The following is a 14,163-nucleotide window of genomic DNA, read 5'->3' as shown; positions in this document are numbered from 1 at the left end:
GTAGGAACCATGCCACCATTCCCGTTTCCGAACCGGCCAGAAAGAAGGCTCCGTGAACTCCGTTCTCATCGGTGTTTATCGCCCAATAGAAGCCGTCTTAAGGGACTTCTTTGTGGACATTTGGTGGGTTTGTGGTGATCAGAGTGGAGATGCGAATAACACCAAGACGGGCTAAAAGGGGACGGTTCGCGATGTAAACAAACTTCCCTTTTTGGGATGCGAAAAACGTCAAAATACGTTGACTAATCTGTCTTACAGGAAGGAATACGTTTTGGGCAAAGAAGTAAAACGAAGAAAAAAAAGGAAGAAGAAAAACGTGAGTGTCCCGTAACGGACTCGAACCGTTGTCTTCCTGCGGCACGCATGCAGACGCGGAATTTCCACGCCGGGAATGTTACCATTACACCAACGAGCCACCCACGGGAAGGGAGTTGGTAAAGGGAGCTTATCTAAGGTATCTTAGATGGGGATGGGTTGGGTTGTGATTTGGGATGACGTGGGATAGGCAGGAGCGGTGGGAGATAGCGGCGGGCAGATGGGATGGAAGAAGCGGCGGGCAATCATAATTTTGAGGGCAGTCGCGAGACATTGGATGGTTAGTCTACGTCTTCCGTGTGTCTTGTTGATGGGATATTGTGCCTTGACTACCTGCTAGATGGGAAAGAACGTGTTGAGCATGATGGAATAATTGGCACAGATCGCCCTTCTATTCACTGTCTAGAGTCAATCTCCCTATCCGTACAAAGCTCTCCATCTCTTCAGACATGAGATCGGCACACACTCTTCATTCATCCCAAACCCGCCTCCTTCTCCTTTAAAGACCTTCTCTTCTAGTACCTATCCCAGCATCCTATCCATCGAGCCCCTCTACTTCTCCTCTCATTATACCAATTCTCCAGCACCTTCATCTCATCCGGCTAGCGTATACCATCCACATATACAGTGGTAGGCAATGTAGGTCTACCCCCCAACTCTGTATCCGGCTGAAGCAGTTGACACAGCTCACCGGCTGTCATCACCCGCTTACTTGGATCCGGTTCAAGAAGGCTTATAATGCAGTTACACCACTGTCTGACACGCGGGGCATCGACGAGATCCTCGAGGATGTGGGAAATTCCGGTCCAGGATGGTGAGCTTTAGTCGCATTTCGACGGCAGTTTCATGGCTGCCAGAGGATCTGGGCGTGGAAGGGGAAGGAGCGTCGGCGTTGGCGTCGGCGTCAAGTTCGGACGGGCAGAAAGGTTCGTATAGTTTCGTATTGCTCGGTTCGGCGTTGACTTTGGTTCGCTTGAAGACTTTGGGGGAGACGGAATCGGTGTTGAGTGGTGAGGGGGGTCTTTGGGTGCCCTGTTTTGTGGTTGCGTTAGTTTTTATTCTCCCCTTTTCTCCTTATTGCTTTTTTTTTCCCCTTCCGCGCTCCCTCTTTTCATTCCTTCTTTTTTTATTTCTCGGATTCTTTGTCAGGAACATCACTCACCATTTCCCCAAAAACCTCATCAATCCCCAAATTCTTGCCCCCATACAGCCCCCAAACTAGCACATCCAGCATCAGCACGCCCATCGACCACATATCATACGCCTGGGTGACCGGTTTCGGCAGATCTTCCGATTCGGGAGGGAAGTACATCTCGTTAGACGCCTCCAGGTACTTCTGATACAGTTCCTCACCAGAGCGATCCATTTCTGCCGTGAACAGTCTGATCGCCGAAGGAACCACCCTCTCCGTCTCCGAGGTCTCCGTCTCCGATGTCTCCGTTGTCTCCGGCGTCCTTGGTGTTCCTGGTGAGTCCGGCACCTCAACAACACAACTACACTCAAACCCGCTCCACTCAAAATGCAAATCATGCCCTCCATTCCTCTCAAACACCAGGATATTTCTTGGCTAGATATCGAGATGGAAGCCCTTTTTCTTCCCGGTCTTCTTCTTCTGAGCCATCCCAGACAGTTCCCCTTCCTCCCCTCTCCCTGCCCCTGGCCGGCAGGGGATATCGTGTATCATAGCCAGGGCACCCGCCAGATAAGCCACCTGCGCCATGACCTCTCGCAGACGAGCGGGGGAGGTGATACTTCCAATGGAAGGGTTACCGATGAAGCGGTCGAGGCGGCAGGTGGCCGCGGGGAAGATGGTGTAGAATGTGGTGTCGTGGAAGAAAGTTTTGAAGTGCCGAGTGATGTGCGGGTGGGGGGACGTGCCGGAGCGAGCGGAGGAGGGTGGTGCTGCGGTGGATGGCGGAGTGGATGACGGAGGTTGAGCCGGAGGTTTGGGAGGGGAAGGGGGAGATGGATTTGATGAGTTTGAGGGCGTAGAGGCCTTGGGGGTTTGGCTGTTGGTTGTTAGCTTCCATCGTTGACCTGGACCGGATGAGGACAGTGACGACCCGGGGTAGTGGGTACTTCGGGATTCGGGAGCCATCAACGTACCTTCCTCAGACAATCATGATCCCCATGCACCTTCACCCTCCTCTCCTCACCAATCCACTCCCTCCTATACCTCGCCTCCGCATCCTGGTCACCAGCCATCACCCAAATCGGCAACGTCTGTCCCGTCAGAACCGGAATCCGTTCCTCTTCCCCTTCCCCTTCGCGTAATCCTCCCCCCTCCGGCCCCAACCACCTAGCAGAAACCATAAACCTCGCCTGATTCGGTATCAACGTATTAACCAGTCTCTCCTCAAACCCCCAATCCTCCTCCCCGGGCACTTTCAAATCATTCACCATCAGCGGCAACCACTTATCATCCACCCCATAATTGATCAACTTCTGCAGAACCTCTTCATAATCAGGAAACAAGAAGAGACACCTGACAAAAAGCCTCGGCGCCGTTTCAAAGACTTTTTCTCGCAAGCTGGGCTCGGAGATTAGATGGTTGATGATTTCATGCCTGGAAAGGGCGTGGATCACGCTGCCGGGGACGAAGTAATCTTGGAGTTGCTCGGGCGTGGCGTCGGGGAAGAGTTGGAAGGAACGGCCGTGAAGGTAGACGTAGGCGTGCGCGTCGGCGGGGATGGAGCAGGGGATGTCGGTGGGTGGGATGGTGAGGGGGCTGTTGAGGCCTTGGGTGGTGGGTTTGAGGATGGGGGTGTTTGCCAGGTGTTGTCGAAGGATGTGGTGTTGGGGGGAGGCATTTTTTTGTGTGTTGTTTCGTTTAGCTCTTGGGGATGGTTGGCTGGTGGATGGGGTGCTGGGGATTTGATGGCTTCACTGACTTCCACCTGACTAGAGTGTGCTCAATCGATATGAGAGAGAGGAACTTGGGTCGAACATATACCTTGCAATTCGGCATCTCCATTGTTACGTTATGTGCTTTGAGCTGTTCTGTCTCTTCTGTCTGCCCTGTCAGTCCGTGTCCTACTTCAGAGGCTTGCGAGAAAGACAAACGATGTTCACTTGATATCACATTGACAGGGAAGCATCACTCACTCCTCTTCCTTCATTCAAAGCTCCTCTAGCTTAAGATCAGCGCGTAAAAGGATGGCAACGGCGTGTCGGGTGTCGTAGGCCCAGGACAATAAATGCTTGACGATGTCTTCATGGGGGGAATTCCGGTAAGCCGGTCACCATGAAAGACAAAATTTTGCGTTCATTACTGGCAGCTTCTGCTCGTAGTTACTCCTTGAATGCCGGTGACCCTAGTTCTGCGAGCCCATACAGTTGAGTCAGTTCAGAGCATAAAGGCACTCCCTCACAAGCAACGTCGAGAAAGACCTACCTTCTTCATGTGATGACAATCAGAATGCGACATCAACGACAGAGTCAAAGCGGCCGACCTGACCTCCCTTTTCTCCCTGCAAAGGTCTTTCTCGTTGTAAAGGCTCGGAAGATACGGTTTCTGAGACGTTGCTTTTTCCAACTCCAGCTTGAAGCGACATGGACCCACGCAGTAGCCATCAAGAAAGAGGTGCTGGTACCAAAAGAACTCCCGAAAAGCCTCCGCGTACTTCTCATCCAAGCCCCTCATCTGGCTGCCTTCGATGGGGAGGCTGTCGTCGGATAACTGGTGGTTATCATTAGTTCTAAGCATGTCCACAAGAAACCCTCTGTAATCCTCCGAAGCAAGCATAGATCTCAAGAAGATCTTGCGTAACTTGGAAGCATCAAGTCTCCTATGCCAGTTGTGCAGACACAGAACGTTTTGGATTTCAGGGTCGAGGTCTGGGCCTATTGTGTCGATAAGGCTAATGGGAATGCAAAAGGACTGGAGTGACTTGCCTTTTCCTTTTAAGTGCACCTCAAGATCGCAATGAATTGCATGGAAAAGACGGTTGCGACATTCGTGTTTGACGACTATCGTCCATGTTTTGCCTTCCCCTTCGGTTGTAGTGTCGGAACCGGCTTTCCACGCGTGATCTGACCAATCCATGTTTTACTGTCTTTGATGGTATAGCATGCACATTCAACCGGTCAAGGTGTACCAAAGAGAGCGGGTGGTCTTGAAGAAGAAGACGAAGGGAAGGCCTTCAACATGTGGCTCTGAGCTTGAAATAGGCCACTCACCTCCTCAGTCGTTGCGTCATATGACGGCAATGAGTCCCATTGTATCCATTCACTCTCTCATGTGAGTTTGTTAAACATAGTTTGGCTACCGTCAGATCGGTGTTGGTGCTTGGAAAGGGCCCTGGAATACGGGTGATTTGAGAAACGACATGAAGGAAACATGGAGCATGATAAGGAGTCAGCGCAAGAACGCACCTGGGGAGTCAGGCCCGGCGTCTGGAATGAGGAGATGGATACAATGCGAATGGTAAAAGCCGACCGAAAGGTATCGTACTTGATGGCCAAGAAGATGGGGATAGTTGAAAGAGGGAGAGAAGAAAGAAGTAATCCTTCTCCCCAAAAAAAATACCGGGCTTGTACCCCGCATCAGTCGTCACCTACCGGGTACCACAAACCACAGTCGAAATACGATACGATACGGCAAGAAACCGGCAAGCTGCACCTTCCTGTGCACTTTGTCAAGCATAAACTTACAGAGACTTGCATACAGTTACGTCCCAATACCTACGAGCATATGTAATTACCAGCACACGTCTCATACCTCTCCCTCATCCCCATCGACCTCCCTCCAAACCCCTTTCATCTTCACCTTCGCTTCCCTCGCCGTCAACCTTGCCTCCCTATCCACCACCAACATCCCCTGAATAACCTCCAACAACCTCCCAAGTGCTCTTCTTTCTCTCCCCTCCATATGCAAATCAGCAACAGCAGCAGCAGTCTTCTGAATCTCCTCCATAACCCTCTTCACAGAAGGCACCAACGTCGCATCTCCAGGCTCCCGGTCGGAGGAATGGATGAAAAACCCAGCATACTCAATACCGGCCCATTTGGTTCCCTTTTCAGCCGCCTTTTTTTCTTGTCCCCTTCTTTTCCTAGAATCTTTCAGACCCATTGTTCGCTGCTCCCCATCAAGAACAGCGCCGCCATGCGTTGCACCAGTAGCACTCGGCTGCGGCCTAGAGGAACGAGCCACAGTCTCCGACTCTTCCTCATTTTCTTCCTCCTTATCAGGCTCAGACTCACTACTAACACTAGAATCGGAATCCGCATCATCATCTTCGTCTTCTTCCCCCATCCCGTGGAAATACCAAACCAGAACCTCTAGCATCACACCACCCAGGGACCAGACGTCGTAGTCCCTTCCACACTTTCGTTCCGGCGCTTGTTTTTCAGGCGCTTTGTATTCGGTGTTTCCTACGTTACTCATCTTTCGGATGTCGCTTCCTGGGGATTGGTGCGGACAGAAGGTAGCGACGCCGCCGCAGCCAAAGTCTGTTAGCTGAAAAATGGGAGCTTTTTCTTTACCAGAGGTACCAGAGGCAGAGGTATCGGATGTTTCAGAGGTGGTATTACTATCTGGGGGAAAGGTGACAAGTATATTCTCGGGCTTGATATCCCAATGATACCCCACGGCAACTTCCATCCTCTCTTCTTGCCGGCCCCGTCCCACCGGCCCAGGGTTATGAACGGCATGCAAACCCTCCACCAAACCCACCAGTTGTCTCACCAGCCATCTAAATCCCCAGCTGTGAGCATCTACTCGAGAAGTAGTCTCTTTCATGAATGCCGCCAAGTCGCATTCGGCACGGGGCATTATGGCGAAGGAGATGTCGTAACTACATCTCCAGAATAAGAGGGGACGCAAAATGTGGGCGTGGGATAGAGGACATGGACATGGACCGGACTGGTGGTCGATGTCATGCCAGAAGCACCGCTCGCGGTTAAAGTCTTTTTGGGAGCGTTGGTGGTAGATTTTGATGGCTAGGGATGACTAGTTCTGCTCGTTACACATGGTAAGTTCCACTTGGTTAGTGTACTACACATGACAAGTAGGGGTCAATTCTATGGATTGCACGGGCAATGAGTGGCATGCTATACCCTATTCATGTAATGACCCTCCGGAAACCCCATGTTTGCTATGGTGTTGAAGCTGTATACTTTGCTGGACGATGCTGAGCCGAGCTTCCCCTTGCTGCCCTCAGCAGGTAGTACATCTTCGGGTAAGCCAGCCGTAGTCGGCGTGGTACGCTCCCGCTCCGAGCTATTCTCACTTAATGGTGTGCCCTCCTTAATAAAACCGGACACTTTCCGATGAATCCGTTCAAGAAAAGACGAACCACGTCCACAAAAAAGATACTGATTCCAGAAAAACACGTCAAAATACTTGGTATACTCCGGGTCATCAGAAGCCGGGTTATCCTCCAGTGGAAGATTACCATCCGATATATCTGGCACTAGCTGCAACGTTCGCATCAAAAACCACTGATAGTTTTTGAACGAGAACACCGCAATGACCAAAAGCTTCCGCAGCGAACCTTGCGGGTTCGGCTTCGAGAACCCCTCACGCAATGACTTCTCAGAAAACACACGCTTGATGCTCTTCTCAAGCTCTTCTCCAACAATATCCGTTAGTGAGTCCGGGATGTAGTAACTCGCGGGCTGTTCAGATTTGCCATCATGTCTTAGGGGATCATAGAAGCTATGGATTGCGCGGTAGAGACCGTCATGGGCGTTCTTGCCGTTGTCTGTCACTTCTCTTAACAAGGCTCGGATCCATTTCTCACTTTCCAACTCTGGACCTCCTGTGCCTGCGGCCATGATTGTGATTGATGATAATTCGAAGCCTTTGAGGGGCTTGCTGTGCTGTGCTATCTGAGAGCGCTTTCATACCTACCGAAAGTACCGCGGACTGGAGGCATGGCCATGAAATAGATGGTTAAATACCTAAATGGTTCCCTTGTCCGTGACAAACTGCTTGCCTTCTTCACTAACATATGGTATGCTAGATGGGAAAACAGAACGGAAGACGTCTGCGCGATTGACCATTTGTGTGAAAGTTGCCTGTGCCAAAGCCCAAACTCTCCAAATTTGGTCTCCCCCAAACTGGTTTCATGCCATCATCTTCATCAATCATCATCACTATCCACTTCACAAGACCGTATGAATGCCTGGAACTAGTCAGCAAAATATCCCCATGGAGATATCTATCCATCGGTATTGGCATAGGACTGACCTCATCCACTTCCTCCGGGATGGTCAGTTTCCAGTCTTTTTCGCGTTTCTAAACTCAATTTTGTGTCAATAAGCAAGACTTCGTCATGGATGGGAGACCACGGACGCCCAAACCCACCTTCGCCTTGAAGTTACCATCTCCAAATCTCGCTCGTAGGTTATCTTCGAGTCTTTTCTCACTCAGATACCTGCCTTTCACAACTTGCGTGATGAAGCCTCTCGAATCCCTGTCTTCGGCCATGGTGGCTATGGTTAGGCGCGGTTACTTGGTGCTGAGTGGCCGAATGGGATGTGTGTGTGGTGTCGAGGAACACGCAATATGACGGATCTGCCTGGAAATAGTAGCTTGATGGTGAACATTGAAGGATGCCATCAGGGTGTCAAAGCCATACTATGTGTACCGCGGCGTCCGTAACGATGACGCTGACGGATGTCTACCTCGGCTGGCCGCATGGTTTGGGTATGTCAATGCCAGGTCCTTGACCTGTTGAACGCCCTGTCACACGATGTGGTTGGACAGGGACCAGTTGATCGATGGACGCCTCTTATGCTGTACGAGGTGTTGAGACGGGTACCAAGCACTGCATAGCCGCCTCGAAACAGTCTCAGCCACAAGCACGAAGAGATTATGTGACACAGTGGATTCTTGGCTGACTGGATGACTGTTGATTGTGCTTTTGCTCCAGACAAGATATCCTCCTTCGAATCCAGCCGGCCTTCGTGATCTCGATGTCAACTCACTCGACAACATCTTCTTCTTTCTCACACATTCAACACCATGAGCTGCTGGAGTGGTGAGCACTACCCGCTGAGTTTCGGCTTCGACCAGATCCTTACTTCGGTCCATGACTGGTCATGCCACGATTACTATACCGATACCACGACAAAGAAGGTGTTCAAAGAGGAAAACAAGAATTCTCGCATCGAAGTTCTGTTCCAGCCCCACGCCAGCAACCAGAACATTCTTTTTCAGCATGTTGACTCGGGATTTTCTGAGGATCAGTCCAATGAGACTTGCGATTCCGCAACAGAGAGTCCCAGTCCCGATACAGAAGAGTTCCAGGTTGACTGTGACACCGCGACAATTATGTCTTCAGCGATAGTGCAAGACGAAGACCAGCTGATGGAAGTTATGGTAGGCATATCTTCTGCTGAAGGTAAAAAGCTGCGAAATTTGAGAAGCATTGCTAACGCAACCTCATAGAAAACTAGAACGGATTTCCGCGTTTAGTGAGCTCAAAGATGCAGTTGGCGGACATGAACGCAAAGTAAAAAGCAGCGACTGACACGCTATTGTTAGCTTCTTGACCCAGAAAAACTCGTTCCGCCAATTGCGAATTACAGAGTCCTTGTTCAAACATCTTGTGGATGTGAATCGTATCTTTCCCAAATTCCGGGAGGTCTTGATCGGGTTTGGAGATAAGCAAACCGAAGAGGAGGTCGGGCCTCCAGCATTTACCTTCAGACTCTCAAGGCCTTCCACTGGGCAGCCTTGTCCGGGAATGAAGGATGAATATTTAGACTTGAACACGGGATTTGGTAGGTATTTTATGGGAGCGAAGTCTTGAGATCAGTATCAGAGTTTTGTCTGACCACCGCTCAAACAGAATGTTCATACGCCCTACGCTTTGTGGAGCGTCCAAATCGGCCAGCAGCAGAGCCATGGTCGTTGCGACAAACAGACTTTTACCACCAATACAACTGCAAAGGCATATCCAAGAGCCGCGGGACATCGACGTGGATTCTCATGGGGTCTTCAGACATGCCAAAAGTCATTCTGGAACTTTACTGCCGCAGGACTCAACTCTCAGTCCCCAACTGCAATCCGCTTGAGCTCCACGTCATCTTCCTGGACATGGCCATCTCCACTTGGAGGCCATACATGATTGACCTCGAGAGACGCGTTTCCACACAGGCAAGTTTCCTACATGAAGGGAACATCCAATAACCAGCACTAACAAGTCTTCGTCCCGCTTGACAGTCAGACAAGGCCTCTGTGGCTGAAACACACGAAGATTTCCTATCCCTCAATGACGAGCAAAAGCTGCACTACCTGGAGCTCCGACTGCTTGATATAATCCTATGCATGGATTCAACATCACACACAGTTGGGCAAATGACGGAGATGTATAACCAGTACCTCTGGGTAATCGGGGGTGCTAGCATAGGAGACGTGGGGTATGCTGCCCAAACGGACGGGATCCTTTTAGCATTGCGGCAGCAAGCAGCAGAGGTTGGGTACATTCGAAAAAAGGCAGAGGCACTGGTGGCCAAGTGCAAAGAAAGTAGAAACTTGGTAAGAGCAAACTTCCTCTTTCCTGGGGAGGCACGCGTCAAGGGGGAGCAACCCACTGATGTCAAGACGTCACAGACCTCTCGGTTCTTGGAGCTACAAACCGCGTTAGCGCTCAAGAAAATCCAGACCGACACTCAGCAAGAAAGCAAGTCCATGCATGACTTGACCAAGAAAGGACACAGTGACTCCAAGAGCCTCAAAGTGCTGAGTATCATCACGCTGGTGTATCTGCCGGCAACTATCATCATGGTAAGCAGGCGATCATCAATGGCTCCATTGAATGGGGCACTTACTCTTGCTGACGATTTAAAAGAGCTTCTATTCTACCCAGTTTGTCCAGTACGATGATGACGCCGGGAAGCTGCGATACACCGGAGACTGGTGGCTGTTTCTGGTTGTTTCGGTGCCCATCACGCTGTTCACCGTCGGAATCTGGTATTTCTTTTCGCGAAGGTACTCGAGGAAGTATCATGATGAGAAGCCGTTTGGGGAGGAACAAGGTGGAGGGAATCATGATGTGGAGAGGGGAAAGTGAGAAGTTTGAGGGCCTCAATGCAGGCAGTGGTACATTTTTCACAGTCCCGTGATCTTACACGGGCGACAAGCTCCCATCGTCACGTCCAACGCAAAGATGTACGTGTAAACGGAAGGAGCAAAACAGGCGGGGCTGCATCCGTCAAGGTCCTCTCCGAAAGCGGTCGAAGGAGGGCAGTAGCAAGAAGGAGCAACCCACCTCTTACATCGGATGTAATGTCTCAAAACAAGAAGAGATGTCACGTTCCGAGCTTGGGAAGGAGCGTCTTCACCGCCGGTGACAAGTGAGGGGTAAAGGAAAGGGAAGAAGAGAGAAGCCCAGGAAGGAGAAGGGAGGGGAAGGGGAGGAAATCATTGCAGTCTTCCAGGACCACCGTCCACTTGACCCTTCAAACCTAACTTGTTCAGTCAACCAAGCAGTTATTGTTGCATTTCCCCTCAACCCAAACCTTCGTTAGCGTTGTGTCATTCCTCAACACATCAACATCATTATTTGGCGTTGACATGCATACCGTCTTTCTTTTTGTCGACTTCTACTCGTCACCATGACCGACAACAACACCGAGACAGAAATGACCGAGGCTGAGGCCGAAGCAATTACCGGTCATCACCTCGCCGACGTACCGGAAAATATGTTCGAATTCGTGGTGTATGATGACATCGTCTGCGGTGCCGGCATTAAATGGGAAAAGGAGCAGCGCACCCTCGTTGAGGTTCGCCGCACATCTATCTTCCTTCTTATTTCACCACAAGGTCGAATGCCGGCTGAGAAACCGTCTGCGCCTCTCTTCTCCCGCCGGCGCCGCTCCCTTGGCCCCCGGCCCGCGCCGTTTTCGTTTCGGCACCACCATGTGCCAGACCTGCGCCTACGCCCGCCCCTCAGGGCTGAATCTTGCCACCCGCCATGCTAGCGAGACGATGATAGCGACTCGGAAGAATCAGAAAAAGAAACAGAAGAGGAAATGGAAGAAAGACTGTTCCTCCCCAGGTACATGGTCGACGCCTTCTGCAATTACAACAACGATGACAATCGACTAAATCGTTGGTTCTTCAACGTCATTGTCGTGGACAAAGAGCTTCTTCAAAAGATGGTCTGGCCTCCGCGCTAGACGCCATCCACGGTGTCGATGGCGTGGCGCCTATCACTTGTGCGGCTGACACCGGCGAAAATCACGAGAGCATCCCAGGCCTTCATGGTGGTGACTTAAGCCCACGAAATATCTTGGTCTGGGAAGACCGCGAAAAGAAAAGAAGTCGGTCGAGTTCAAGATCAGCGACTTCGGCAACAGCCAATATGCTGATCCCACACCCCAGAACAGCTCCGGACTCTACACTTATCCACCTCTAACCCAAGAATTCGTCTGGACCAATTTGATGTACCACGCTCCAGAAAAATGGGGCAAGCTTTGGTTTGATCGAGAAACGAGAAAAACCCTGTAATATGGCAATATGAACCAAAGAAGGCGCTGTCTTTTCCCTAGGCGCCATCTTTCTCGAGATGCTCATTTAGCTATTCTCCCCGCTACCTGGGTCATCATCGTCTGGCCGATATTCAAAGGGCACCAATTCTACAGATACATGAAGGGCCATATTCTGACGGCAGCCCCTCCAGCCCCCAACGTTACAGATGGACGACCCTCTTACGCGGATCCGGCTCCAAAAGTTACGAACGGACCGCCGCCGTCCGTAGCTTCCAGGCGGACCTTGTCAGCGAGAAGCAGGATGAGTGTTCAACGGAGTATGATGATTACGTTCTTGAACGTCCTCCTGACGAGCGAACCTTCAAGAGTCAGTTAAGCAGTTTTATCGAATTCGAATTTCGCTCCTGACCACGTGGAAACAGGTTCGGCATAAGAAGGTGAAAAGAAGGGTTGCATAGATAGAGAGAGGGAAAGCTAAAGCTAACGGTGATAAATACTATAGCGGACATAGAAAGGGTAGCTGTAGGGGTAGGATTCGATGAACTTGCCGGCGTGGTGGATGTGGTGAGAAGTATGTTGAGTTTCAAATGGGAAGAGAGGATAACGGCTCGAGCCGCGGTGGAGATGTTGCGGAAACTGAGGACCAAAGGAGGCAGCAGGATTGATGAGGGCATCGGCATGAGGTTGGCGAGGGCACTTCATCCTGAGAGCTGTCATGGGTGTGCGGATTCAGCGAGAACGATGACGCTGATACGTCGGAATTTGAATAATCCAGTGATTGAAGAGCCGCCGGAGCCGGAAGATGATGAGGAGTCCGATTCAGAAGATGATGAAGAGTCGGATGATGAAGAAGAGATTCAAATGCTGCCTCCAGACCAGTGGTGAGAGCTACATCCGAACAAGTAACGTGGGGAGTTTTGGTTAGACGGAGAGAATGAGGATCAAGTCGGATATAGCGAGGGAAATACCGGTGAGGCGGGAAGTACCATTGTTTGTGCATCATTAGGACAAAGGCAACATGGATAGATCCTTAGTAAAGCGAGAAAATTGGCGTTCAGCTGCTCATACCTAAACCTCGACATGCTACTGAGCGTTGAATTTTCACAACACCCGCGACCTCAATGCCTGTGCTCTTTGATTCGCTCATTGCTATGTCCTGGTACTACATGGCAGACAGCATCCTATCCGAAACGGCTGGAGGACCGGCAAAAACCAGCTGGATACAGACCAGCGATTTCCGAGGGGTGATAGAATATGTATGAAACACTATCACGAACCGCCGCCCGCCTCCATTGCAGGCGGATCTGGATCAGACGCTGCACCTGCATCTGGATCAGCAATCGGTAGTGTATACCGCATCGCTGGCAGCGAGTACACCTCAGACATACGACCGCCAGTCCACCCCGTCCCAAAAGTCCTAGTCAGGAACTCCCTCACAGCTTTATCCATGCCCATCCCCGCAAGCAAGTGCCTTGTATCCCCCTCCACCTTCAACCCCTCCAGAGATCTCGCCCGCGAAAGAGCCACGTATACCTGCCCCGTAACAAACGCAGTCGTCAAGTCCACAATCACCCGATCCATCGTCATGCCCTGCGCGCGATGAATCGTCATCGCCCACGCCGGCCCCAGCGGTATCTGCGTCCTGCTCAGCAACGAATACGGTTCCCGGCTGCCGAACTCGGTAATGCGCGTGATGGGCTTGATGGTGCGCGTCTCCCCGTTGGCGAACTTGACTACCGGCCACGCCAAGTCTCGGCGGCGGTTGTGTTTGGAAAACGCGTGTCCTTCGCTGAGAATAATGTCGGCGTAGGGGTGGTCGGTGAGCCCGTCGGGGATTTGCTCCTTGAGGTGCCGGCTGGGATCGAACGGTTCGAAGTCGACTATTTCGCCTTGGCTGCCGTTGCAGAGACCGCGCGCGACGTCGAGGTTCTGGAAGAGGACCACCGGCATGCCGAGTTTGAGTTGCACTTTGGGTTGGAGGGCTTGCTCGCTGAGCGCCTTGAGAGTGCCGTCGGGGTAGCTTTCGTTCAGGTAGCCTAGCGTTGGGTGAAGCTTGCGCTGCCAGAGGAAGGTGTCACGGGCGCGGAACGTCCAGGCATGCCCGGGGAGTTTTTTGAATTCCTCTTCGTTGACGATGCGAACTTCGGCCCGCCGGGGATAGAGCCTGGTGGCGTTCTTGGTGTCGGAGCGGTGGTTGACGAGGAGGTCGACTTCTTGCGGGGTGAGGCGGACGCCGATTCGGCATTTTTCCAGCATGTCGATGAATTTGGGGTCACGCTGTCGGTGAATGGACTGCAGGTGGAAGTTGGTGAAGTTGCATTCTTGCCACGCCCGGGATTGGAACACCCATTTCTCGGAGTCGGAGAAGGCGAGGTTGCAAGGGTCGCATTTGTACCGCGCGGAGGA

At 51.5% G+C, this 14,163-nt stretch overlaps 4 protein-coding genes and 1 non-coding gene across 5 annotated transcripts; 1 reads left to right on the top strand and 4 right to left on the bottom strand.

The window, feature by feature from the left end:
• Nucleotides 1–321: 321 nt before the first annotated feature.
• B0H65DRAFT_t357 lies at nt 322–415 on the bottom strand. Its single transcript has one exon. It is a non-coding gene; the product is annotated as a tRNA-Pro (tRNA).
• A 498-nt stretch (nt 416–913) lies between these two features.
• Nucleotides 914–1,881, bottom strand: B0H65DRAFT_279858 (uncharacterized protein). The gene is made up of 2 exons (XM_062822862.1): nt 1,478–1,881; nt 914–1,347 (listed from the first exon to the last, which is right to left on the bottom strand). The coding sequence occupies exons 1-2, from the start codon at nt 1,679–1,681 to the stop codon at nt 1,060–1,062; spliced, it is 492 nt and encodes a 163-aa protein (XP_062679988.1). The 5' UTR covers nt 1,682–1,881; the 3' UTR covers nt 914–1,059.
• Nucleotides 1,882–3,501, bottom strand: B0H65DRAFT_279897 (uncharacterized protein). The gene is made up of 4 exons (XM_062822864.1): nt 3,421–3,501; nt 3,207–3,324; nt 2,422–3,151; nt 1,882–2,324 (listed from the first exon to the last, which is right to left on the bottom strand). The coding sequence occupies exons 2-4, from the start codon at nt 3,287–3,289 to the stop codon at nt 2,082–2,084; spliced, it is 1,056 nt and encodes a 351-aa protein (XP_062679987.1). The 5' UTR covers nt 3,290–3,324; nt 3,421–3,501; the 3' UTR covers nt 1,882–2,081.
• Nucleotides 3,426–4,782, bottom strand: B0H65DRAFT_279875 (uncharacterized protein). Its single transcript, XM_062822863.1, has 3 exons — nt 4,690–4,782; nt 3,710–4,550; nt 3,426–3,635 (listed from the first exon to the last, which is right to left on the bottom strand). Exons 2-3 carry the CDS (start codon nt 4,358–4,360, stop codon nt 3,630–3,632), a joined length of 657 nt encoding a protein of 218 aa, XP_062679986.1. The 5' UTR covers nt 4,361–4,550; nt 4,690–4,782; the 3' UTR covers nt 3,426–3,629.
• A 3,473-nt stretch (nt 4,783–8,255) lies between these two features.
• Nucleotides 8,256–10,643, top strand: B0H65DRAFT_591096 (uncharacterized protein). Its single transcript, XM_062831085.1, has 6 exons — nt 8,256–8,641; nt 8,711–8,736; nt 8,807–9,045; nt 9,114–9,421; nt 9,488–10,051; nt 10,116–10,643. The coding sequence occupies exons 1-6, from the start codon at nt 8,285–8,287 to the stop codon at nt 10,335–10,337; spliced, it is 1,716 nt and encodes a 571-aa protein (XP_062679985.1). The 5' UTR covers nt 8,256–8,284; the 3' UTR covers nt 10,338–10,643.
• The last annotated feature ends 3,520 nt before the right edge of the window (nt 10,644–14,163 follow it).

This window comes from Neurospora tetraspora (assembly GCF_033439725.1).
Source record: "Neurospora tetraspora strain CBS 560.94 chromosome Unknown B0H65scaffold_6, whole genome shotgun sequence".
Taxonomy (NCBI): domain Eukaryota; kingdom Fungi; phylum Ascomycota; class Sordariomycetes; order Sordariales; family Sordariaceae; genus Neurospora; species Neurospora tetraspora.
Note: the sequence above shows the minus strand (reverse complement) of the source record. Positions and strands in the feature narration are given on the sequence as shown.

Coding starts and splice junctions, on each gene's coding strand:
- B0H65DRAFT_591096 (XM_062831085.1), top strand. CDS start 8,285: ATGAGCTGCTGGAGTGGTGAGCACTACCCGCTGAGTTTCGGCTTCGAC. Junction 9,046..9,113: donor AGACTTGAACACGGGATTTG/GTAGGTATTTTA, acceptor CCGCTCAAACAG/AATGTTCATACGCCCTACGC. Junction 10,052..10,115: donor TGCCGGCAACTATCATCATG/GTAAGCAGGCGA, acceptor ACGATTTAAAAG/AGCTTCTATTCTACCCAGTT.
- B0H65DRAFT_279875 (XM_062822863.1), bottom strand. CDS start 4,360: ATGGATTGGTCAGATCACGCGTGGAAAGCCGGTTCCGACACTACAACC.
- B0H65DRAFT_279897 (XM_062822864.1), bottom strand. CDS start 3,289: ATGGAGATGCCGAATTGCAAGGTATATGTTCGACCCAAGTTCCTCTCT. Junction 3,152..3,206: donor CACACTCTAGTCAGGTGGAA/GTCAGTGAAGCC, acceptor ACCATCCCCAAG/AGCTAAACGAAACAACACAC. Junction 2,325..2,421: donor ATCATGATTGTCTGAGGAAG/GTACGTTGATGG, acceptor AACAACCAACAG/CCAAACCCCCAAGGCCTCTA.
- B0H65DRAFT_279858 (XM_062822862.1), bottom strand. CDS start 1,681: ATGGATCGCTCTGGTGAGGAACTGTATCAGAAGTACCTGGAGGCGTCT. Junction 1,348..1,477: donor ATGAGGTTTTTGGGGAAATG/GTGAGTGATGTT, acceptor ACCACAAAACAG/GGCACCCAAAGACCCCCCTC.